Source organism: Notechis scutatus, chromosome 5 (assembly GCF_049901735.1).
Source record: "Notechis scutatus isolate UNSWTSFEM ecotype Mainland chromosome 5, rNotScu1.2, whole genome shotgun sequence".
Lineage (NCBI taxonomy): Eukaryota > Metazoa > Chordata > Lepidosauria > Squamata > Elapidae > Notechis > Notechis scutatus.
The window spans coordinates 103,472,740-103,499,510 of NC_142013.1; the positions used below are offsets into that span (position 1 = coordinate 103,472,740).

Genomic DNA, 26,771 nt, shown 5'->3' on the forward strand with positions numbered 1-26,771 from the left:
AGAGAGCAAGGAAGGAAAAATAAGGAAAGTGGGGAAGGAAGAAGAAAGGAGAATGAAGAGGGAAGGAAAAAGAAGAAAAGGGAGGATCTGAGAGAAGTCCTGCCCTAGCACTTGGACACCACAGGTGACATCAAGTGACATTTTAGCTGGCCACACCCACCCTGGTCACGCTCATCCCAACCTCCTGAGGTCAAACACAACCCCGATGTGGCCTTCAGTGAAATTGAGTTTGACACCCCTGCCGTAGCATCTTAAAAAATAATAAAGGAAATTCTAATTCTTAGAATTATTTCTTTAATGAGATGTTTAATGTAGATACTTTCTTGGATAAAAGTTCATCATAGTGATGGGCTCAACTCTTTCCCCTTATTTTGGAAATTCAGCCTTTGCAAAGATTTGCTCACTTATTAAGACACCATCGGGTCTGACATCCAAGCAGGGAAGCGGTATTGTCTCATGAGCAGATCAGATTTTGCCTAGATAGGTGGCTAAGCATTGATACCTTTTCTTTGCCAACTGGTGGGCCCAGAGCCTCATCCCAATCAATGTTACCTGAATTACAACTGACTGGCACTGAGGAATTTTAGGAACAATGCCCAGAAAGCATCTTCCTACTCATCCCTTCTGAATGAACAAATAGAAGGATGCAGGGAAGCAGATTGTTTCTTTGATACCACAGCCAAAAGGATGTTCATCAGCCTGGTTGGAGATCTGAGAAGAAGAATGCAGAGAGATTCCAATATTTCAGAATGAAATTGGTTGGTAGTTAAAAAAAAAAAAAAAGCATGTGGATCTACCAGTTTAGGGAAAGCAGATATTAAGCATCTGCATAAACTCTCTAATGATGAGCAGTGTCGTTCTTCTTTGTCTTTTAGCCATGCTTCTGAAATATTTTTTTAGAACCTTCTTTTTTGTATTGTTGGAAGAAATATCCACCTGGTTCAGTTCCAAGCCAGGAGAAAGACAATGGAAACATGGAAGTTGATTGGAAAGATGGTTTAATAGTGAAGCAGAACCACCAAGCACATGGAAAGTGCTGAGCAGCTGACCACATGGAGTTGAGAGTTAGAGGGTTTTATACCTTCCCTTGGGCTTTGAACTTGAGCTTCCTGTTCCTGTGCAAGAACATGTATTCTATTGGCTATTGTCACAGTCCCATTGGGCTATGCAAGGGTCATAGCTGGCTCTGTATGTTGTCTGAGAAGTTTGGTTGAAATTTCTGAAGGTGATACAATGCCCTTAGGAGATTGTGCGATGTAGTGAGCCCTGCGGCTAGATGGGTTAGTCCTATTATGTCCTGAAGGGTCATATCTTAATCCCTTCACCCTGGAGCTGAAGGTCTTTTGTTTTGTAGATAGATTGGCCCAATCTTTCTCAATGGGCACAAAAATCTGCTGGGGGTGGGAGATTGAGTCTGCTTTCTGTCTTTTAAGAAAAACGTGTTTTTCCACTTCTCATTTAGGGAAGTATAATATTCTGCTCTTTTTAAAATATTCCTCAAAATATTTCATTCTTCTAGAAAACGGTGGTGGCCTCCCACAGCATCTTCCTTCCTTTTTTTCCTCCCTCCCTCCCTTTCTTGGTTGTGCATCTCTGAGGTCCCACCAGATGACAATATTTAAGGGAAGGGATCTGGAGCGCATATCCCCTATCTGATCTGGTAGGATAGTTAGATATCCTTAAGGAGAGGCAATCCTGCAAATAAATTGCCGCCATGCCATTTAGGGTTTAAAGCCGGTAACTAACAGCTTATATTGCACCAGGAGAGTAAATGGATAAGATTTCTTTCCATTCTACTTGGTCATGCAGAGGCAGTTTGTGGGAATTAATCCTCCCCATAGCTGTTAGTGATGTCCATAATGATGTATTAAGTGTTGTGATGCTTTAAGTTCATTATCATTCCTCATATCTGATCCACAGCAATCATGCTAATTTTAAAATTCAGGGTTTGGGAGTACCTTGCTTTGTTTCTATTTTCCAAAGCTTATTTTATTGAGTTTTGCTGAGGGATCAAGTCCTGCCTAAAAACTGACCCACGGCAAGACAGAACTACTTAAGGTGTAGTCCTGCTTGAATATCTAAGAGAGAGAAAAACCTCAATTAATGGTATTAATTGATTAATAGTCAACAGGAGACTACAAATGTCTCTAGGTCTGCAAGCCAATTTTTATCATGCTTTGTACTCTTACACATTTTATTGTAGCTAAAAGCATTGTTGTTCATTTACTCTGGAATGGTATAAAATGTCTCTTTGGAAAGTGTGATTTTTGAGGGATCATTCATACTTGCTTGTATCATTGAATTTCCTAGGGTAATGCAGCACCATCAGAGGTGGCCACCCTATCACCTTTCTAAGTTCCTTTGGGTCCCATAATTACATCGATGAGACCAATGGAATGATCTGGAGATGTTGCCCAAAAATGGTCAAGCAAAATATCTAAGGAGCTTCTCAGTTGGTTAAGCAGCTTCCTTTTATATCTAGATTCCAAGAACTCCAAGATGGATCTTCTGCCTTCCAAACAAAGATCCTTATGCAAATACTGCTTTCAGATAATAATTATTCCCTTTCAATAGATGAGGAACATAGCCTGAGGATAAAATGGTGAAGTTCTCAAGATTTTCTCAATAAGTTTAACCATTGCAGTGAAACTTAAATCCACACTTTGTGGATGGATCCCAGTTGACTGTCTCCAAGATATTGTGCATAATGAGTGTTCACTATTGAAACTGCTTCATTTTGTAGTTATAGTTTTCTTCTCATGCTTAGTACTTGATTAGTATTCCAATACTGCCATTATTAATTTAGGGAGGAAAAAAAATAGCCCAAGCACTTTATAGAATTTCTCCTTTCATTATTCTCTCAATGCAAGAAATAGAAGATTTCCCATAGGTTGTAAATCCTATTCATGATATGTTTAGTGCATTCTTGGATAGCTGAAAAATGTGCAAGCCCAAAGATTAATCAAACTGTCCAAATACAAATCCAAGCTGTTTATCTTAACTTTCAATAATGTCCAGAGGATTGAAGAGAAGTACATAAAAAAGAGGCAAACTTTTAAATTTTTTTTCTAAAAAAAAAATCTGAAATAAGAAGTCCTGAACAAAATATTTTTTTTCTGAAAACAGAAAAAAATGTAGTATTTTGTTTCTGAAGCTGAAAATTATCCTTTATAATTGGAATGCCAAAGCTTTGTTTACTGGCGTTGAAATACTACAAATCCCAGAATCCCCACTTAGAGTGAACAATTGAGAAAAATGCTGGCAATTGTGATACAAGAAATATCTAAAAGGTTATGGGTGGCTTAGAACATAAGAAACCTATGAGGCTCAGTTAGAGTTGCCCCATTGCATGAGGCCATACTCCTGAAGAGTGAGGCAGGGGTCCATTTGGGGGAGGAGAGAAGGGGGTGTTTACAAGATAAAAGTCCTTTTTTTTTGCCCTATAGTACCTTTTAGGTGCAAAAGATCAGGATCACACATGAAGTTCCAATTAAACTAATTTATTACTAATTGTGCCTATGCACAGAAAACTACTCAACTGATATTTAGCACTACTTGGTGTTAGATATAGATCACTGAAATTCAAGAGGAGTTGGATTCAGCCCACTTGTGGCTACATCAAGACTCTAGGCTGATTCCTCTCTTGATTCCACTGCCAGGTTCTGCCACTCCTTCTCCTAATCACCTCCTAATCACTCAAGCATACCCAAAATATTTGGGCTCACCTACTGAGAGGGATCTTGGAAGTCACAAAAGCAATGCTGGCAGAACTCCTGTGTTCACCAGCAGCCTCTTGTGTCTTCTAGCACACCCTTCTCTTAGTACCCATAAAAGTAGAAGTAGAAAAGATTGGATGCTGTTGGAAGAACACCAATCAGGAGTGTGCAGACAACTCCAAGGAAGGTGCTGGGAGAGTAGAAAAATCCAATTATGCATAGCCAGTTCATCATGTTTTGTCAGCTGACTCGGCTTATTAGTAACTTAATTAGAAACTTCTGTGTCATTTCACGAGGTAGGTTATTGATATTTATATCATGTATAAATATCACGGGCACAATCCATTATGGAGGATTAAAGGTAGATGTTTAAAATTTTCACGTGTTTTTTTTTTCTCTCTCTCTCTTGCTAATGTAGAAAGGTAAAAACAGTGGAGCCCACTTGGGATCTGTGGTTTTGAACTTCATAAATATTCTGGAGTATAGAGGGGAAGGCATGTAATACCAGATCATTTCTAGGTGTTAAAACAAGAAGGGGATAAAAAAAAAAGAATTCAAAACAACAAGAACACAGTGAACATGAGGTTGGCAAATGAACTGTGGTGAAAGCAAGCATGAAGTAATGTACGTTGAAGGGAAACAGCTCAAACGGGGTCTGAGCTAAGAACCTGGTTGCAGGGAAACCAAAGCAATAGAAACAGTGGTAGAGGAGTTGTGTTCTGTATTAGGAAAACCACCCACAGCTACCGAGAAATCCAAGGAGATGCTAGGGTGGAGAATCAAGGTAAAAATAAAGGAAGAAGGACTGATGAAGGTGTTGTCACTGGTGCAGTCCACGAACAACCATCTAGCAAAGGAGATGTGGAGGGCATTTTCCAGAGACAGGAGAAAAATCACCTTGGAATACTGGGATTTCTGCTTAGGAATGAGGAATTATTTGGGTTTCAGGAAGACATGTTTTTTTTCATCATTGAGCTAAGTAGGATGCCATGTCATAAGCGTAGCAGCTGTCAAAGAACTACAATCATAACAACAATAACATCAATAACAACATCTTAGGCTGCATTAACAGAGGGATAGGATCAAGATTATGTGAAGTGTTAATACCATTTTATACTGCCTTGGTAAGACGACACTTGGAATACTGCATCCAGTTTTGATCGTCATGATATTTAAAAAGTTGTTGAAGCTCTAGAAAGAGTGCAGAGAAGAGCAACAAAGATGATTAGGGGACTGAATGCTAAATATATGAAGAAAAGTTGCAGGAATTAGGTATTTCCAGGAGAGATATGATAGCAATGTTCCAATAATTGAGGGGCTGCAGCAAAGAAGAGAGGGTCAACCTATTCTCCGTAGCACCTAAAGGCAGGGCAACAAGCAATGGATGGAAATTAATCAAAGGAGGGAAGCAACCTAGAACTTCCTAAAAATGTCCTGACCATGAGAACTATTAATCAGTGGAATGACTTGCCTCCAGAACTTGTGGATGCTCCAACACTGGAGATTTTTAAGAAGAGATTGGACAACAATTTGTCCGAAATTGGATAGGGTTTCCCTGCCTGAGCACTGGGATGGAGCAGAAGACCTCCAAGGTTCCTTTCAACTCTGTTATTCTGTTAAGAAGAACAAGAGTGTATGAAGAGTAGAAAAGCACAAGGAAAGGCACCCTTGGCCACGCATCAAAGAGAAAATGAAGCTCTAATTTCTCTCGAAGTATAGGATCAGCCAGTACAGATGAACCTGGAGAGATTCCCAATATAAAAAAAAGAAGCACTTCTTCAGAAAGTGGAATTGGCAAATGTAAAATACTGTAATGGCCACAATTTGGAGCGTTTTAGATGTATATCATGGACCTTTTCATAGGACGACTGCACCCTAGTGGAGGAAATGAGTCACTCAGGGCTGTAAATGGGGCAGGAGAACAATTCCATTCAATTTGGCATATGGGCTCTCTGCTGGCACCAGGTTGGCCAATGCAGAACGGTATGTTAGAATAAATCAGAGGCACAGCTAGACCATCCTGACCTGATCCTAAAGTAAGAAAAATAAAAACCTGTGCATATGAAGTCCCTGAGATATGATGTCCTGGCACCATTATTTGGTCAAAATGTATCACTTGGAACAGATCATAGGAAAAAGAACACAAATTATCAGAATTGGAAAAGGCCTTTAACAGATTTTAACTGATAAACAGAGTTGGAAGGGACCTTGTAGGTCATCTGGTCCAACCCCCTGCCCAAGAAGGAGACCCTACACCATTTCTGACAGATGGCAGTTCAGTCTCTTCTTGAAAGCTCCCAGTGATAAAGCTCCCACAACTTCTGAAGGCAAAGCTGTTCCATTGGTTGATTGTTCTCACTGTCAGAAAAGTTCTCCTTATTTCCAGGTTGAATCTCTCCTTGATCAGTTTCCAGCCATTATTCCTTGTCTGGCCTACAGGTGCTTTGGAGAATAGCTTGAACCTCTTCCTCTCTGTGGCAGCCCCTCAAATATTGGAAGACTACTATCATGTCTCCCCTGGTCCTTCTCTTCACTAGACTAGCTCAAGCAGGAGACACTATATCACGTCCAGTCTCTTCTTAAAAGCCTCCAGTGATGGAGCACTTACAAGTTCTGAAGGCAAACTGTTTTACTGGTTGATTATTTTTACTGTCAGGAAATTTCTCCTTAGTTTCTAGGTTGCATCTATCTTTGATTAGCACCTTCCTTAATACTGAACACCTTCCTTAATACTGAACACCTTCCTACTTGGGAAGTCATTAAAAATACTCTTCACATTAACTTTCAAACCTGTTAGACTGTATTAAAAATTCAAGATTCTTCTAGCTGCTCACTTTGGCAAAAAGTCAGGAAAAAAACCTTACTTAATAATTTGAGAACCTCAACAGAGCGATACACAATATGTAAACAGATAAATGAATAACAATAACAACTTCAAGAAAAGGAAATATATGTCAACAATATGTACGAATAGAGGATCGAAATGTATGACAATATTATATGTTGATACAAAAGCTATTGAAAAATCTAACTAAGATTTGTACTGGTGGAAAACAATAAAAATTTATTGCAAAAAATAATAATAATTTGAGTAGAAGCAAATGCCGCTATTTCTCCTCGATTCATACCAACATACTTTCTTCCTTATCCACGAGAAACTCATTTTGGCACCGAAGGGTTAGAAGATAATTTCCCCTTTCTGCAAGATTCAGAGCTTTTTAATATGCCTTGCCCGAGGAATTTCTAGCAAGCAGGCCAATAGAAGTTGGAGCCTTTTCTGATCTCTCCTAGGATCTCAGCTGGAATTGAGATCAAAACCTGCTAGCAATTTAAACTTCGGGATTTTATTGAAGATAAAGTTATTGTGTTTTGGGCCAAGTTGTTTATACGACACTCAGTTATTTAGAATCTTAGGCTGATCTGTTTTTTTTGACTGTTGTCATCCAGGTCTCGGACCTGGGTTTATGGGTTATAATCTCTGCCTCCTTTGCAATTCCCCTTTTGTCATGCAAACAGCTTGAGATGTAACTCAGGCAGAAATTATGGGGTGCAATATCAGGGCAGCTTGATAAGCTTTCTCAGCAGGGTATTTGTGTGTGTGTGTGTGTGTTTGGGCATGCAAGTAGAATAATTGCTTCAGTACTGTGTGGGGAGCGAGACCTATTCACCTTTGCTCACCAAAACAACTTTCAAAGAACTATGCAAGAAGAACTATTTGCATAGCATTTTGAGCTAAGAAATCCATAGCATGATAAATGGTAATCCCTTATCAACTGGCCCGCAAATTTTTAATTTGCAGTACAGTAGGAGATTGTGTGTATTTTCGTGTCATGCGCTGCCTGATCATGGCTAGGCACAGAGAGAGAGTAGCATAGCCATACAAAAAAATGGCCGTTTTCTTCTCAGCCCAGCAGGCTGGGTAGGGAACAAGCCCACTGCTCTGCTCCAGTCAACAGACATGATTTTAAAGCCTACTGAATACCTTTGAGTCTTTTTCCCTCCCCAGAGAAAACATCACGGGTTTCAAAGAGGAAAGCAACAGGATTTATATGACACTTGGATACCGCTGTGAGAGATGCCTATGAATTTATGGCGATGTTTATATAGACTCTGTAAAATCAGAGTTGGTCCTGAAGGTATTTGTGATTGCCACGTTTGAAATTTTTTAAAAAGAGGATGCTCTGGGGAGAACACTGTTTACCAATGCATTGCACATCACATGCTCTGAATTTTTTTTTAATTTATGCTCTCCCCACACATACATACACATATGTGCTGTTTCTCAGGCCTGAAAGGCTCCCTAGAATAAGACGTTAGTTAGGAGGCTGAACCAAAAATAAATCTGAAAAAACAGACTTTAAAATCAGAGTTGGTCCTGAAGGTATTAATGATTCAATACCTTCCAGTATGTGTTCCAATATCTCAGGGGCTGCCCCAAAGAAGAGGGAGTCTAGCTATTCTCCAAAGCACCTGAAGGCAGGACAAGAAGCAATGGATGGAAACTAATCAAGGAGAGAAGCAAGCTAGAACAAGAGAAACTTCCTGACTGTTAGAACAATTAATCAGTGAAACAACTTCCTGGGTGCTCTGTCATTGGAGGTTTTAAGAAGAGATTGGACAACCATTTGTCCGAAATAGTATAGGGTTTTCCTGCTGAAGCAAAGAGTTGGACTAGAAGACCTCCAAGGTCCCTTCCAACTCTATTATTCTGTTATTCTGTTAAATAAGTGAGAATTAGTGCCATTTCTTTTCTTCTCAAGTCCATCCAAATAATGCATCCACATAATGTTGCATCCCATTTTTTTTTTCTTGCTGCTTCTTAAACCCTGACCATTTGGATAGTTTTTGGAATTCTATCTGGACAAAGTATTTACATTTAAAAATAATTTTCTCTGTAAATAATCAGGCATAGGTAAAAGTAAAGGTTTCCCTTGTCCAGTCATGTCTGACTTTAGAGCGTAGTGCTCATCTTATTTCTTAGCGGAGACAGCCAGCATTGTCCAAAGACATTTTTCATGGTCATGTGGCCAGCATGACTATACGCTGATGCCCATGGAATAGAGTTGGAATGGACCTTGGAGGCCCATGGAACCTCTATGTACAATCCACCTTCCTACCTATTTATCTACTTGCATTTGCATGCTTTCGAACTGCTAGGAGCTGGGGCAAATAACAGGAGCTCACCCTGTCCCACGGCACTTGGATCTCAAGCCCGGGCTGTCAATTTTCCAACTGGTAAACTCAGCATCTTCAGCTGCTAAGCCACTGAGACCCCTTTACCTTTAATGAGGTTAAATAAAAAATAAATCCCCAAAAATGAGTGAGAACTGAATCGATGCAATTTCTTTCCCATCCAAATAATGCATCCAAACAATGTTGCACTCTGTTTTTTTTTTTTTTTAGCTGCTTAGCTGCTTCTTAAACTCTGACCATTTGGAAAGATTTTGGATTTCTACCCGGGCAGAGTGTTTACATTTACAAAAACTCTTCTTTGTGACTTAGCAGGCATATGGTCCTCCTGTTAGCAGAAGATCTAAAAAGGGCAAAGGGGCACTAAAATGCAGAAGGGATATGGCATAAGACATAAGCCAGAGTTTAAGGCAGAAGAACTGAAGAGCACAGCAAGCAGGAAGGATTGCGCCCAGGCTGCATGGCAGGGTTCATAAAAGCTGCTTCCACCAATTCATAGACTGGGGGTGTTTGGTCAGAATTTGAATTCCCAGCCAGATGGAGCCTTCGAGATTTAAAAAGCTGTGGAAGGAAAACTAGAAATGTGGCCATCTTCTCAGGGTTCTTCATGAGTAGAATGTGAGCTATGGAGGTCCCATACAAGTGTCTACTGCTCTCTATCTATTTTGGAGCACCAACTAGTTAGGAATTTTTCTGAGGATGAGGACTTTCTCAGAAAAAATCCAACAGGAGACAAACCACGAAGCTACCTACGATTTTTCCAACACTGATTTTTTCCCTCCTGATATACTTCTCATTGGTCAATCATTCCCCTTCTTTCTCCTTGCTTCCTCTCCCTTCCTAAATAGGACAGCCCCAGCATACCTCAAAGCTTCAACTTCATAAGTTGTGGGTGCTCCATCACTGGATGCTTTTAAGAAGAAACTGAACAGCCATTTGTCTGAAATGGTATAGAGCAGTGATGGCTAACCTTTTCATCCTCAGATGCCGAAAGGGCCTGCACCCATAATGAACTGCGTGCACAACCTCCCTGCCCCCCTGCGCATGCACGTGTGACCCCCCCATGTGCTGTGTGCCTCTGTGCATGCACACGCAACCCCCATGTGCCGTGCGCCTCTGAGCATGCACACATGCATCCCCCACATGCACCGCTTGCCTCTGCACATGCACATCCATCTCCCATGTGTGCCCCAACCGCTGCGCATGCACAGCAGATACCTGACAATCAGCTCGCTGGTGGGAGGCGCATGCATGCGCGATGCACCTGATCTGGGGCGATGGCTCACGTGCCACAGGTTCCCCATCATGGGTATAGGGACTCCTGTATAGAGACTCACTGAGCCACAGTGGTTAGAGTGCAGTATTGCAGGCTACTTCTGCTGACAGCCAGCTGCCTGCAATTTGGCAGTTCAAATCTCACCAGGTCAATGTTAACTCAGCCTTCCATCCTTCCGAGGAGGGTAAAACGAGAGTTCAGATTGTTGGGGGCAATATGCTGACTCTGTAAACTTCTTAGAGAGGGCTGTCAAAGCAGTCAAAGCAGTATATAAGTCTAAGAGCTATTGCTTGAGTAGGAAGTTGGACTAGAACAGGGGTGGGCAAACTTTTTGGCTCGGGGGCCTCATTGACTTTTAAAATTTGACAGATGGGCCGGGTCAGCACAAGATACGATACATATAAAAAACTGCAAAATCTCCACAAAATCAAGTCACTGCACCTAATGTGCCACCTGGTGTCAAAATGCCTGTCATTACAAGTCAAAATCAAATGAATGCAATCATTCAATCATTCACATCAAACCTTAATTCTGTACCAATCTTCGGCGGGCCGGATTAAAAAGACCAATGGGCCGGATGTGGCCCGCGGGCCGTAGTTTGCCCACCCCTGGACTAGAAGGCCACCCAGATCCCTTCCAACTCTAATGTTCTATGTTCTACCTGGTCATTCTCTTTAGGAGACCTATGAAGACCTTGATCTTCTTGGGTGTGGCCAGTCCATTAAAAGCTTTGACACAGTATTTTTCAACCTTGGCCATTTGGGGATATGTGGACTTCAACATGGGAAATTCTGGGAGTCGAAGTCTACATTTCACAAAGTGGCCAAAATTGAGAAACACATAAGAGCCGAAATAGACTGCTGTTCACACAGCACACCATTAGAGTTGTGCCAGATCCTCCCAGCAATTTTCTTCTTCTCCCCGCTTTCCTTCTGCACAACAGAAGGTTAATATTCAGCATTCAGGTCCAAGAAACGATAATCCTGCGGCATTAACAAGCTTACTGCGTAATTAGTTGCATAATTCGGAAAGGGCAAGATAATATAGCTGCCATTTTAAAGTCACAGCTAAGTGATGAAGTTGATGGAATATCGTTTGCAAATAGACTTCAATGCTGAAGGTTGCTCTTTGCCTTTAATTTGCCAACAGAACATTGAAAATTGATGCCCCCATCTTGCTATGAATCAAAGGTTTCTAACCACATTCCACAACAGGACATAGGGAGGAAAAACCCCCAACAAATCTAAAAATCCATGATTTGTTTTGAGGTTAGTTTAGGCAATTGACATTATTGACCCAACCTATTAAAAAAACATCAAAATTGCCTTTAAAATGTGAATGTTGTAACCTTCTAAGGTTGGCTCGACCAGATGTTTTTCTTTTTAAATAAGAGTTGAGGTTTATGGTAGCTGTCTGATGTTTTCAAATCACAGAAACCCACAGAATATGTAGAAGGGAAGCAAGCAACATGGAGGGAATTTGGGTTACAATTCAGGCATTGGTTTCCCCTGTCCAGTTGTGTCTGACTCTAAGGAGTGGTGCTCATCTTCATTTCCTAGCTGAGGAAGCCAATGTTGTCTGAAGATGGCTTCTATGGTCATGTAGCCAGCATGACTATATGCCAAGCTGCATGGAGTGCTGTTACCTTCCCACTGAAGTGGTATCTATTTATCTACTTGCATTTTCAAGATTTCGAACTACTAGGTTGGCAGGAGCTAGGGAAAGAATGGGAGCTCACCCCATCTTGCAGTACTTGGGCCTCGAACTGACAATCTTTGATTGATCATCATCTTAAATTCTAGACATTGCATCTCCTTTGTGTTGTCCCAAGGCAAACCCTTCTTACCAAATATTCATCACTCATTGAACATCTTTGAGGAACTGTTATGAGGAATCTTCTCCTGTTTCCTCCCCTCACATATATCAGTTGTGTTTTTCTACCCTATATAGGCAGGCTTCCTGGCAACGGCACCATTTACCTCTTAAACATTATTATCTTTGTCATTTAAACAGATTTGATAGACAGGGCCTCTGCCAAGGGAGAGGACCTCCGATTGAAGATACCCTTAAATTTGCTAAAGAACAGGGCTGATCCTGTCCTACTACAGGAAGAGCAGTTGCATTCATAAACAACTGGTTTGGACACTAGCGAAAAGGCAGCACATTTGTATTTGTTTGTATGTTGTTGTGTTTTAATTCCAGGGCAGCAGTGACATACCATGAGAATGACGCACAAACTTTGTTGCTTAGAGTCTCATCCCATGCCATTTAGTTATTTACAAAAAAAAAAAAAAAAATGGGGAGGCGGGGCAAGGGGAAAGGACTCAAGACTTGCTAATGGAGAAGCACATTATGATAGTGCTAATGGAGAAGCACATTATGCTCAGAGTTGACAAAGGAAAAAGAAATAGGAACATTGGGTCAAGATCTGAACTTCTAGAAGAACTTTTTTTTTGACCCATGGTGACCGATTCATTACTGAGATCAATTAGTCTAATATTTGTGCGGCTTGAATATTTGCATGGTGCAACCATTATTGTGGGCCTGCACTTTTTTGTCTGATTGCAGATGTGCTAAAAGCCTTAGTCGCTTGAGTGAAGTTTGTTACTGCTTCTCTCACAGCAGAAAGTGATACCCTTCACGTGGGGGTGGCAGCCATCTTGTTGGGCCACTTCCTGGTCCTGAATGTTATCCCCCCTCCCCACACTGGAGAGATAGCCTGACTGTTTAATATTAATTACATTTAATATGAATTGTAGGGTTTGGGTTTGGCTAGTCTAGAGAAAAGAAGGACTGGGGTTGACATGATAGCAGTATTCCAGTATCTGAGGGGCTGACACAAAGAAGAGGCGGTCAACTTATTTTCCAAAGGACCAGGAGGGAAGACTGTATTTCTGGCTGTAGATACTCACAACTTTCATTGTTTAAACTATATGTCCTTTTAATAAAATCATGTGAGCTGCTCCTGAGATCTAAACAAGAATAAGAAATTCATTGATGGCATATGCAAAAGAGAGGGACTGTGCCCATCTTAATGTTGTTACAGAGAGTGGTGGTATTAAATTTTTATTACTACCGATGGGCGTGGTGTGGCTTGTTGGGTGTGGCAGGGGAAGGATACTTTAAAATCCTCATTTCCACCCCACTCCAGGGGAAGGATATACTGCAAAATCTCCATTTCCACCCCACTCCTGGAGGAAGGATACTGTAAAATCCCCATTCCCTTCCCACCCCACTAACCTGCTTTCCAGCTCTGTTCTCCTGTTCAAGGCAACAAAAGAGGAGCCAGCCAATCAGCTGGGACTTGGGAGGCAGTGAATAGATGGGGATGGGGCCAGTCAGAGGTGGTATTTACCAGTTCTCCAAACTACTCAAAATTTCCTCTACCGGTTCTCCAGAACCTGTCAGAACTGGCTGAAATACCACCTCTGGTTACAGAGCAATATTAATGCCACAGTGCTGTTGTTAATCAATTGTGTTTCTTTGATTCCCAGCACAAATGGACCCTCGTGGCCTGTCTCCCAGGCAGATTAAAAGCGACAGTGACGATGATGACCTGCCTAATGTGACTTTGGATAGCGTGAATGAGACTGGATCCACGGCCCTCTCAATAGCCAGAGCTGTTCAAGAGTAAGTATGGAGTCTTCGGGCTGATGGCAAGGTGGGAATACCTCATCATGTGCCGTTCACTAGACAGCCAACCTCTGATTGTCCCGGGCTTGGTTAGAGGTGGGGTTACCTCAAATGGCAGAGGAAACTCAAATGATGATACTCAAATGATGAAACTCAACTGATGATAGCCAACCTCTGATTGGCTGGGCTCGTTAGAGGTGGAGTTTTCTCAAATGGCAGAGGAAACTCAACTGATGATACTCAACTGATGAAACTCAATTGATGATAGCCAACCTCTGATTGGCCAGACTCAGTTAGAGGTGGGATTACCTCAAATGGCAGAGGAAACTAAACTGATGATACTGTATTTTAAAGACATCTCTATTGTCTTGGCCGGCTTAAGGTGTCTTCTGGTAGATATTTTCTGCTTTGCCAATATCTACTGCCATTCACTATACAGCCAAACTCTGATTGGTTGGGCTCGGTTAGAGGTGTGGTTACCTCAAATGGCGGAGGAAACTCAACCGATGATATTGTATTTTAAAGATGTTTTTGTTGTCTTGGCCAACTTAAAAGGTGTCTTCTGGTAGATCTTTTCTGCTTTGCAAGGAAACATTCTGGGTTTACTTTTTTTCTTCATATTATTATTTGTTTTGAGTTGTTTATCAGAAATGAAATGTAACTCTTTCCAGAATACAAAGTCTTTTTCAAAACTTTACTTATAAGGTTGGGGAGAAGATGTTTCTTTGCATCTGCCTGAGCAATTGATTGGATTCATCGCAAAGGGAGTCCATTCTCTCTTGAAGCCCTATCCATAGTTCCTGCTGGATAGATAGTGCAAATACTCAGGGAGGCTTCACACTGATTTACTATCAGATCACTTTATTACAATAGTGGCATGCTACCGGTTCAGACCAGTTCACCCACACTGGTAGTAAAAAAGCTTCTGAAGATCAGCTGAGAGGAGGGGGGGGGGAAAGCCTCCAGCCAGCTGAGAGAAGAGAAAAATGCAGGATCGGCCCTCCCACATCCGCCCCTGCGCTTTTCTCTTCTTTATCCTCTCAGCTGGTTGGTGCTGCAGGCCTCAGCCGGTGTGTAGAAAGCTAGGTTAGGTGTGTGCGCATGAGGTGCGAATCCGTTAGGTGCACATGCGTTAGGTGCACGTGCGTGATCACTGAACCAGTAGTGGAACAGGTAGGATTCCACTGCTCCTTTACTAGTCCTTTACTAGTCCGTTACTAGTCCTTTCTGTAAACAAGTAAGAGATTATTGGGGCAGCTTTTTCATACTGCTTTGCACGTAAGGCTGATCCCTGATTTCTTTTAACCACGTTGTATTGAGCAAGCCTGAATGAATCTTTGAAGCAGGCAAAACAATCATAGTTGTTTAGGCAATTTCTAGATCCTTTTGTCTCTTGTTTGTCTGGTCAGCACCCGTCTGGTTTTGAGAAACTGCTAAAATCAGTAGAGGATAGTTTTGCCTGCAAGTGTGTGAACTCTCTTTCTCACATCTACCCTTTCTGTTCCGTCAAACAGACGGGGGGTTGGCTGCGTTTTGGGGATTCTGTGCAATACTTGAATTTTTGCTTGTTCATATAATCAAAAATTAGTCCCATGAAAAAGCAACTTCTCAGTATTCTGAAGGAATACATGAAGGGGGTAAGAAAGTGAAAGCATAAATAAAGTTAGTTAAATTAATAATTATGTGGAGATAAAAATAGTTCTAGGTGTTTTGGGTAGGCAATGCTAAGTTCAGTCTGCCCTCCTCTTGTTATACAGGCTGATGGTGTCTTTCTCCCAGATATGTCTTTAGGAGTGAAGGAGAGCTTGATAGCCAGATCCTGGAATGGAGTCTCCAATTCAGAGTTGGACAGAATCCAAGACTAGCACGATCAAGGGACATTGAGACATTGATGTTGATCACAGTTTGAAAAAAGTTGGAAAAGCTCTTAATAAACCATGTTCTGTGATAGAGAGGGTCCAAATCAGTGGTGGTATTCTACTGGTTCAGCCCAGTTCTGCTGAGCCGGTAGCGGTGATGAGCAGCAGAGACCTATCTGGTTCTCTCCACCTCTCTGGTGTTAGGCCCACCCGCCTGCTTGGGCTCCCATACTAACCTTTATCCTCTGCTTTTGAAGTGCAGCTGCTTTGCGCAACAGCTGCTGAAGCAACCAGGAGAGTGCAGGCTTGCAGGAGGTGAGTTGTAACGCCTCTGCACCTGTGTAAAGTGCGTGTTTAGTGCATGCATGCACGCAAAGTGAGTGCACGCAAAGTGCGCCCACCAAGCCATGCCCACTGAACCGGTAGTAGACAATTTTGAAACACACCACTGGTCCAAATCAACTAAACTTAGGGCTTGAAGAAACTCACGAAAAGCATACCCAGAAAATGGTAAAAGTTGAAATATTGTTCTTTGTGATTGTGCCAGACTGCTAAGAGTTATGATATGTGGCTGTGTATCAGCAGAACTCTGTAAAGAACTAAATGGAATTAAGTTGCTCTGAGTGCCGTCTGCTGCCTCTTCCAGTTTCCCATCTGTGGGATCGCTTTTTCGTGTTTCCTTCCTTGTGTAAAAATAGCTATTTTTATGCACTGGCATGCAATGTTGCTGAACTATGGATGACCCTCTCTTCCCTCTGCATGTGTGTTTAATTCAGTGCATGATCAGGGGCATTAAAATGCTGATGCTAGCAAATATTCCTCAAGGAACAAAGGCAAGAATGTGTCCTCTGCAGAACAATCTGAATTTAGAGGATCAAGGCAGAGCAGGGAAGTCAAAGGAGAGTTGTGCACCAATTGATCAGCAGCATTGTACCCTTACCTTCTGTGGGTTCTGGAAGGAAGACAGGGGTAGTGTTATGCCCTTGTCGGAGGAGCCTGAATCTGCAGGGGAAGATGAGCAGGAACCTGAGGTGACAGAGATTCAGGGGGTGGCTTCTTTGGCTTTGGAAGAAAATGGGGAAGGGCAGGGCTAGTCAGGCCAGGGCCTTTCAGGATTAGGACAGCTTATAGACAGGGAGGAACAGGGGCAGGATGAACAGGAGAGACAGAGCTCAGGCAATGAGCAAGGACCACCTCCTCCTGATTCGAGAGCACAGAAAGTGGAGAGAAGGTGAGAACGATGCAGACTGAGCAGGCTACTCAAGAGAAGAGAGCCCGGCCCATCTTCACAAGGCACACCTGAGGAATGAGGCTTAAAGAGACGCTGTGGGAAGGGGCATTTGTTGGGAACAAATGCTGATGTTTGAATTTCCCAAGAGTCCGTGCATTCTTTCTGGCTTTCTGGACTAATTACCTGGATCCTTTGCTTCCTGAACTCCTTGATTTGCCCTGCTGGATTTATTGCTGTGCAGCCTTGGTGTACACGGGGCTGGGCTGGACTATATGCAGCTTGAGATGTGTGGGGGGAGTTGACAACACTTTGCTCTGGGACTGGCCAGAAACATGGGAGCATTTGGGGAAATTTGGAGCAATAAAGGGGTGGTTTGAACTGCCAGCTGTTTGTGTGTTATCTCTGTGCTGTCCCCAGGAACAAGTAGGCTGAGTCCCAAAGCTTCTCAGGAGCTGCTATTTTGAAGCCAAGCAGAACATGAGAGAGATCCTGGAGAAGACACTGTCAAACCCTACCTATACCTGGGAAGGGGAAAGGAGGGTCTGTTTTGTTTTTGTGGAACCACTCCAGCATAGAAATGCTTACTTAAAATGCAGAGGACTACTCTGAACGTTTGCTCAAGTGCCTACAGTGGATGATACTGAATTTGAGTGCCCTCTATAAATAATTGTAAATGAAGATAGAAGTGGTTGGTATGGCAAAGGTGAAGTGCACTTTCTCCTCATTACTATGCCAGGAGAAGTGTTTCTCTGTGTTAGAAGTCTCTTTTACTGCCTTAATGTTGCCATGTTGGTTGGTTTGTTGTTGTTGTTTCTTTCTTTTTTCCCAGTGAAGACACTTAAGACATCAAACTTGAAATAAGCAAGAAGAGACTTTTCTGCATTCTCATTGTTAATGTTTGCTTCCGCATCATTTATGGAAGCTGGTTGGGAAGACCTGTGTCATACCCCTGTTGGAGTCTGACTCCGAGGGAGTGGAGGAACAGTGGGCAGGGAGTGGGAGTGTGGCTCTGGAGGTTGTGGAGGAAACTGGGGAAGGGCATAGGCCAGCTGAGCATTCAGAGGAAGACCCAGGCCCATCCTCTCTTCATCCTAGGGCACGCAAGGAGAAGCGGATAAGGGAGAAACATGAATGGCATGGTCTACGGGGGAGGAAAGGGCCCTGAACCTCTTCATGGACTGTAGCTGTGAGGACTGTTTAAAAGGACAAACTGTGCATGGCCCAGTGCTGGAAGCAAAGCATGAAATAATTCTAGTCTTTCCATTTTTATCTGAGTTCTGGCATCCTTCCCAGTGCATGTATTTCGATATCTGTGGACTCTTCAAGCCCTTATCCTGCCTTGTCTCATTAATTGCTTCAGTGTAGTTTGTGTTGTGTTTTTTTTTCAATTTATAATTTATATGTATTTTGAGTTTGAATGGAAGTTCTTCCTTTTTGCAAATATTTGTGGGGGAGTTTTTTCTCCAGTCAATGATAATTGGACTTTTGAAGCCAAGTTGAAGGAATTAAAGGGACTTCACCTGTTTTTGTGAACTTGTTGCTTTTGTATCCCACCCTGGGTCATCACAACCTGAGGTTGCCAGACAAGGGGCAGTCCCTGCTATGGTGTGAGATGAGCCCCAAAGCAGAGCAATTCTTATGCTCTGGGAAGAATGGGGAGATGCTAGTTCTCCTGCTTGGTAAGAGCATGAGGGAGATGTCCAGTCAAATCTCTAGAATTCCTCTGTTGCTTTTCTCCACCTAGATTCTTCCAGTTCAGAGAGTTACAAATGGATGAACGAGGAGCCTCTTCCAAGACACAGAGTCGCTCTCTTTCTTTGCATTAGAAGTAGCTCAAACCAGGTTAGGATCCAGAAAGGCTCGAGATCAGGAAGGCTGATTGTCGGAAAGTGCTCTGAAGCTCCTTGCTTGGTCCTACCTGAGCTCCATTTGGGACTCCGTTGGGTTGAATCCTTTGCCTGCTGCATTGACATCAGCCCAGAGTCCCTTGCTTTGAGGTTGAATTCAGGAAAGTAATTCATTGGATGCTGGGATGGCAAGTGTTCCTTAACCTTGGCAACTTTAAGGTGGGTGGGCTTCAAGCCTCCCAGAATTCTTCAGCCAGCATCTGAGAAAATTTAAGGTTGAGAAACTCTGGTCTAACCCATCGGAGAAATTCACTTCCAGGACTCCAAGGGCAACTTGACCCACATGAAGCCACAGGTATTTCAGACAGCCAATATAGGTCCATGTGATAGCCTCCGGTTGTCTTCAGCCTTCAGCACTGATCTTCTTCCAACAGAGTTTTGGCCAGGAGAATCATCAACTTTCCTTGGTCATTGCAGCGGGGGCTAAGCAAATGACTGCTTCTATACTGTTAATATAATAACTCAGCAAGTTACATTTGGCAAGAAAGGAAATACTGCATACATTTCACATTATGTATGGTTTCTCTTTTATGGACCCCACACTCCAGCCCAACTACAAGAAACCAGTTTTTCTCTTGACTAAAAGCTACTCATTTTCCAAAGAATTCTACAAAAATATGCAGATGTTTTTAGCAACCACAGTGATTTGAGATGATGAGGTCCTTGGTGCTCTCTGAGCTTGCTTGTCTTCTTCCAGACACCTAATTACCCTACCTAGGTAATATCATCAGTGCTAGTAAAGAGTGCTGTTTGCTGTCAGTTTATATTCTGGTGACTTGCCTGTCTATGTTGGGTGAGGGTGGTCATAGAGATTCTTTGGTTGGGCTGTTTATTGATGACTCTTTAGCAGTTTTTTGATTGCTTACTTAATTGTTGCTTTTAAGTAAACAATACCCCAATCAAGAAACTGCCAAAGAAACCAACTGCAAACAGCCCAACCAAACAATCTGTAAGACTACTTCCACCCACACTAGGGGTGGGATTCAAACTTTTTAACAACCGGTTCTGTGGGCGTGGCTTAGTTGGTGGGCGTGGCTAGGTGGTCATGTGATTGGCTGGGCGTGGCCAACTCAATATCACTCACATCGAGGCACGCATCTCCTCGCCTGGCCTCTCATGACTGTGGGGATGCTGCAACAGTCGTAAGTGTGAAAAATGGTCGTAAGTCACTTTTTTCAGTGCCATTGTAACTTTGAATGGTCACTCCACACAAGCAAAGTACCAGCAAAGGAGGGTAAATAAAAACTCCAGAGAAGTTCCTGAGACAGGAAGTCTAGTCCTGCCAAGAATGTAATAAGGGTTAAGGGAGAGGCAGTTTCTGTAAGCAACACCAGAATGTTTCCTTCCTGCCTTCCTTACAGGATTAGGCCAGTAATTTCTTCTAACAACCGGTTCTCCGAACTGTTTAGAATGTTAACAACCGGTTCTAGCGAATAGGTGAGAACTGGTAGAATCCCACCCCTGACAAGCAAGACACTGGAATATAAACTGACAGCAAACAACACTCCTTACTAGCACTGATGATGTTACCTAGTTAGGGCAATGAAACATCTGCAAGAACCAAGGGCCTCTTTTTTTAACCCTGAGCTACAAATATTCTCCTTTAATGATGGACTATTTCATACAGAGTGTGAACCATTGTGAAAGTCGCTGCACATGAATGAACCATATTCTAAATTGCTATCTTCCCCCAAATCTTCGCCATTTGATATTTTAAGTGGTTTCAATGTGCCCCTCCACACAACATGATTGCCAATGCTATGGTGGTATAGGTGGCTGGAGTACCCTACCCTGTGTATAATGTGTCAAATAACCTTGAGGCAAGCTGAAAATCAACATTGGTATTTTGTACAAATCAAATTATTGCATCAATAGCTGCTTATTTTTAGTGGAACTGATCTTAGCCTCAAAATCAATGGACAATTCATTTTTTTTCCATATCAGAACTCAAGGTAATAATGGAGAAGTGTTTTGCTTCATTATAACTTTAAAAAACATTGCATGCTTGTTTGCTAGGAAAGGGAGCCTACAGATTGACAATTTTCGAACCATGATACATCATAGAAGGCTGCCAGCTTCCCTTCATCCCTCTTGGGGTAGGTGCTGGTTTGACTAATGAAAAGTGATAGACTTTGAACCTCAAGCGTGTTGGGTGCTACCTTCAGGGTTTTGGGGTGCTCCGTGATACATAGTTTAAGAAACAATGACTTCCAACAATTCCTCAGCTTAAGAATGCCTGTGCTAGCTTCCAACAGCGATTTTATAAACGACCCCTGTCAATAATCATGATTTGTCATTGCAGTTCCATACTTTGTTCAATGAGACTTGTTCCCAGATAAGGTTGCTTTAGTTTGAATACGAAACTCTTTCAGTTTTCCAAATATATCAGAAGTTGTGTTTCAGGAATACTATTCATTAGGAAAGAGTAAGAGTTCCATGTGCAGTAAAATAATATTTATGTGATTCCATGGATGATTCGGTTCAGTGTAATCAGAAAACAGGATTTTATTCTGTAGATCTATGCAAGGCACTTTTGAACCTGTTAGACTTTTACAGTATTTTATGAGTACTATCACAGCATTGGGCTGTGGAAGGGTTGGACAATCACAAAAATATTGTGAGCTGGAAAGTAGAGTATAACTGTCTGTGCCACTGTTGAAAACATTGTAAGTATTTCCTTGAGTAAAGAGCCATGGTGGTGCAGTGGTTAGGAAGCAGTATTGCCAGCTGATTCTGCTCACTGCCAGGAGTTCGATCCCAACTGGTTCAAAGTTGACTCAGCCTTCCATCATTCCGAAGTTGGTAAAATGAGGACCCAGATTGTTGGGGGCAATATGCAGACCCTGTAAACCATTTAGAGAGGGACTGTAAAGCATTATAAAGTGGTATATAAGTCTAAGTGCTATAGTTACTGCTAATTGCTAAAGGAAAGGGCTAAGGATCTCAAAATATGGACAAGCAGGGATGAAATCCTTTGACGTGCATCATTCAAAGCTTCAGCATTTGACGTTCATCGAAATATTTTGGCTTTGTGCAATGCGGTCTGCAATAGGACCAATTCCCAAAAGAATTGGACATTGTGTTAGGAATATGAGTCACCTAACAGCTATTTGAGTTAGAAATATATAAACCAGGATAAACATTTTAAAACTGTAACTTTAAGAAAATGCAAAACTGTAATTAGGTGTGGTTTCTCAAACGGCCATAAGATGGAGCCAGAAACCTGGTTTGTCTTAGTCTGAGTCTCAGAAGAGAGTGTGAGTGTATCTCTGTTTCCTTCTGTTGGAAAGTATTGCCGTTGCTCCATTTCTTCTAATTGACTGATATTACTGGATTTAATGTAAGTCTGTTACTGAACTGTTTTTGACACTGGACTTTGATATTTGGATTATCCCTGGATTGAAAACTGACTGATTTAACCTGTGAATGACTTTGGACTGCCTATTTTGGACTTTGCTTAACGTTTCTGGAAGTAAAAACCTACATTTACTGTACAGTGTATCTGTGTGCTCTATGTGTATTATTCAAACACTCCTCTCAAATACGTCTCCCTGTATGCACTCATTCTCCTAACGGGGAATTACCTCAAAACATTGCCCCAAAGTTTTCAGATCTCACAAGTTAGAAAAACAGTGGCAATTCTGGAATGAAAACAATAAAGTTGTGTACAAATCAGGACAGTTTTGCAAGCACCAACTGCTGTGGCTAAGCTAGACTGCTGTGCAGTAAGAGTCAAACTTGGCTTGAGACTGGCTTTACTTCTTATCGTTCTTATTCAGATTTTGAGATGGGGGAGAGTGTCATATTTTAAATCCATTTCATTTGAAAAGCTCCCTTTCTGCCAGAATTTTGCAGATAAAAAAGGTGCTTGCTGTGATATTTTAATTTTTTCACATTTGGTCTTTCATTTTAAATATGGAGATGACCTTCAGACACTGTCTGCCCCATCATCACTCTGAAGTCCAGCACAATCCATTATATCATTCTGTGGAGATAGACAAGGGAAACATGGTTTTTGGATAGCCTAAAATAGCTCCACAAATAGCGTAGGCTTCCTGTTTACATCAGGACTTTAGCTTGTTGTTGTTGTTAGTCGTGAAGTCATGTCCAACCCATTGCAACCCCGTGGATAATGTTCCTCCAGGCCTTCCTGTCCTCTACGTTCCCCCAGAGTCCATTTAAGCTCATGCTAACTGCTTCAGTGACTCCATCCAGCCCCCTCATTCTCTGCCATCACTTTCTTCTTCTTTTGCCCTCAATCGTTCCCAGAATTAGGGTCTTCTCCAGCGAGTCCCTCCTTCTCATTAGGTGGAGTTAAGTAAATTAGAGTTTCATCTTCAAGATCTGGCCTTCTAAAGAGCAGTCAGGGTTGATCTCCTCTGGGATTGACCAGTTTGATCGCCTTGCAGTCCAAGGCACTCGCAGGAGTCTCCCCCAGCACCATAGTTCAAAGGCCTCAATTCTTTGGCGCTCAGCCTTCCTTATGGTCCAACTTTCACAGCCATAGATTGCAACTGGGAAAACCAGTTGCATGGAGGACTTTGGCTACTACCCACCAAAGTTGCAGAGACTTGATGTAGGAAAATGTGGAATGGCCAAGGGCTTAATTTTGGCCACTCCTCCAGGAAACACAGTGGTATAGTGGCCATTTTCAGAAGGCTTTATATTTAATCATGCTTAGTCTCTTGGAAGCCCCTGAAACATATTTTACAAATTCAGCCCTGCATGTCCATCAGAAATTAGGCCTGCTCTTGGCATGGTTGCGGACAGCGTAAAAAGAAAGCCAGGAGACACAGACATAGGAGATAATTCATCAAACCCTCTTAGGTCCCTTTATACTGGGATGAAAGATTAAAGTCATGAACAGTGTGACAATACCTTCAGATGACTGCAAATGCCTGGCTGGTGTGTAATCTAAAACAGCGGTCCCCAACCTCTGCGGCTTGGCAGCCCAGTTCCCTGGGCTGTGTCAGCAGTGAGCCAGTGCATGCTTGCACACGCAGCCCTTGCACAAGTGGCAGTCTGGCATGCATGTGCAGTAAGGCCTTATGTGAGCAATGGGCAGGTGTGGCATGTGCATGCAGCCCTTGTGCAAATGGTGGGTCAGCACAAGCAGCATGGTGGCACACATGCGTCCAGCTCAACTGACATGAATGGTGGGCATGAGTGCCCGCCAGCCCACCACTTGCACAAGTTGAACTGCCTGTGCATTCAACACACACACACTCTGGCCAGCCACTCACATGGCCCAATTCCAAAAAGGCTAGAGCCTGGTAGTGGGCCACAGCCTGGGAATTGGGGACCCCTGGTCTAAAAGTCTTTTAATACTTTGATGACAATGGAGAAGTCATTAAGTCTATGCTATCTACTATCTGTTGTCCTTGCTTCTCCCCATTTCACTAAGTCTCAGTTCTGTCTTGTTCTTCCTGGGAGGTTCAGTCTGAGAAAATCAGAGTTTCAGGTGCCCTCTTTCAAAATAGGAAGTGCTTTGCAGAAGAGAATCAGCCTGTGTGGGGGGGATGCAGTTCCTGCCCCTGTAAACAGGGTTGGGATTCTACTGGTTCTGTCCACTTCTGTAGAACCGGTTGCTATGAAAAGCAGCAAACAGAGAGCATACATAGAACTGATTCTATGTCTGCTGCTGTTTTGGCCCACCGACCCACCCAGGTTCTTACCTGACCTTTATTTCCTGCGTTTTCAACTGCAGCTGCTTTGTGCGACACAGCTGCGGTTGAAAAAGCAGGGGGAAAGTGCTTTTTCAACCGCTGCACACTTGCACGCAGCACTGCTCAGCTGTCTGGACAGCTCAGCAGGTCGTAAATTGCACTCACACGACTCGCGTGACTCACATGTGCACGATGCAGAGTGACAGAACCGGTAGTTATACCAGTCGGATCCCATCCCTGCCGATAGAAACTATGGTATCTCAGCAGGTTTAATGTTGGTGGAATATCTCAAGTCTTGTAGCTGCTGGGCCAGAGATTTCCATCTGTTTCCATCAACACCATCATGAATGAGTCTTCTTTGGTGAGAAAGCGGGAATCCAGACTACTAGCATTGTCAGTAAAACAACAACCAGTTTTGTTTTCTGTAAAACCTTGACCAGGCTTCTTCTTAATGGCCTTTGGAGTCAGTTGCTTGGGTTGGCCAAACATACTGAAATAAGAATTGGACTCTGTTGGAAAGGAAGAAGAAGGGGTGTTGAACTCGATTTCATTAGGATCCGCATCGAGGTTGTGTTTGACCTCAAGAGGAAGAGTGGGCATGGCTCAGGTGGGCATACGCAGGGTGAGCATGACCAGCTCGACATCCTGTGTCCCTCTGCCAGTGAAAAGAGAGCCCAGGAGGGCTGCCCTGCCAAGCTCCATGTCACTGGCAGGAGGTGGTCGTAGCCAAAAATGGAGCCCTGGAGGGCCACACATGGCCTTCTTGAGCTCAGTTTTCACTGGCAGAGGCACTGCAGGATGGTCCTTCACTGTTTCTAAGGTGTCCTCATGGACCAGATCTAAGTACCCTGTGGACTGGATCCAGCCTGCAGGCATTGAGTTTGACACCCCTGCTCTAAAAGGCAGTCATCACCTTTAATGAGGAAAGAATAGCAGGATGATGAGTCCCAAATTATATATCTAAAAAGCATTGATCAGGTGAAGAGTTTAAGTGGGGATGGACAGTGAAGAATTTCCTTTGTGCCATTGGAAGGATGGTCTGGTTGGGTTTTGACTGTCCTTCAAAAAGTGTGAGAGGAAGCTACATGAAAACAATAGGAAATAAATAAGAGTAGAAAACAATTTGCTAACCACGGCACTAGAACCAATGACTGAGTGTTTGGGGTTGGTTCATTTTGCCTTCTAGCATTCTACTTTTGATTAAGCCAGGAGATAAATCTATCCTGGCTTCCTATAATGCTTGCTTTTTCTTCAGCATGTTTCCATTTATTTTTTTAAAACTGTACGGAGTTTGTGGCTGTGTTGTTGTTTATGTATGAACTCATATTTATGGTTCTTTGGCTTACTCAGTGCTCTCAATGTCTATGGAGATTCTCAGTCATCCAGGTCATGGTTCAGCACCTTTGGGATACTCAGTGCTTTGTTTTATGAGTGTGGGTAAGATAAAGGTAAAGGTTCCCCACACACATCCGTGCTACTTGTTTCCAGTTCTAGGGGGCAGTCCTCATCTCCGTTACAAAGCCAAAGAGCCAGCACTGTCCAAAGACGTCTCCATAGTCATGTGGCCGGCATGACTAAATGCCAAAGGTGCACGGAACGTTGTTCCCTTCCCACCAAAGTGGTCCCTATTTTTCTACTTGCATTTTTACATGCTTTTGAACTTCTGGGTTGGCAGAAGCAGGGACAAGTAATGGGAACTCACTCCATTACACGGCACTAGGGATTCGAACTGCTGAACTGCCAACCTTTCTGATCAACAATCTCAGCATCTTAGCCACCGAGCCACCGCATCCCTATGCATGTGGGTAGAACTTGTCTGTTGAAAGACTCCAGGCAAGACAGTGGGCATTGTGACTTTACCCCTGGACTTGGTTGCGAACACCGAATCAGCCGGTGTTGGAAGAATGCTTCCACTGTCCTTTGTAGAAACTCTATCCTCAAGCACCATATTTACATTGAGTAAAGGAATTGCACCCTTTTTCCTGTGTTAAGAATCAAGGACACATTTGCTTCTTATCTCTGTTTACTCAGATTAGTCCAGCCACAGAGCATGAGACGTTCCTAATTTAGGAGGTTGTGGATTTGATGCATGGGATGCATTGATGTCACCAAATTCAGTCTCCATTTAGAGTCTTTATTCACACACACACACACACACACACACACACCAGTTCTTCCATTCTGCTTTTTATTTCCTTCCCTTTCCTGATGCTCCTTTGGCCTCACAACTCGCTTCCTGTCACCAGATGGGCTGCGTTTGGCAGCTGCAGGATCCAGGTGCCAGTCCCTCGAC

The 26,771-nt window shown here is 42.8% G+C and overlaps 1 protein-coding gene across 1 annotated transcript in view; it reads left to right on the top strand.

Moving 5' to 3' along the window:
• The window catches only part of KLF12 (KLF transcription factor 12), a 233,940-nt gene that overhangs the window by 142,491 nt on the left and 64,678 nt on the right, over positions 1–26,771 (top strand). The window contains exon 5 of the mRNA XM_087967505.1: positions 13,677–13,812. Coding sequence (XP_087823631.1) covers positions 13,677–13,812 — 136 coding nt within the window. The remainder of the gene's footprint in view (positions 1–13,676; positions 13,813–26,771) is intronic.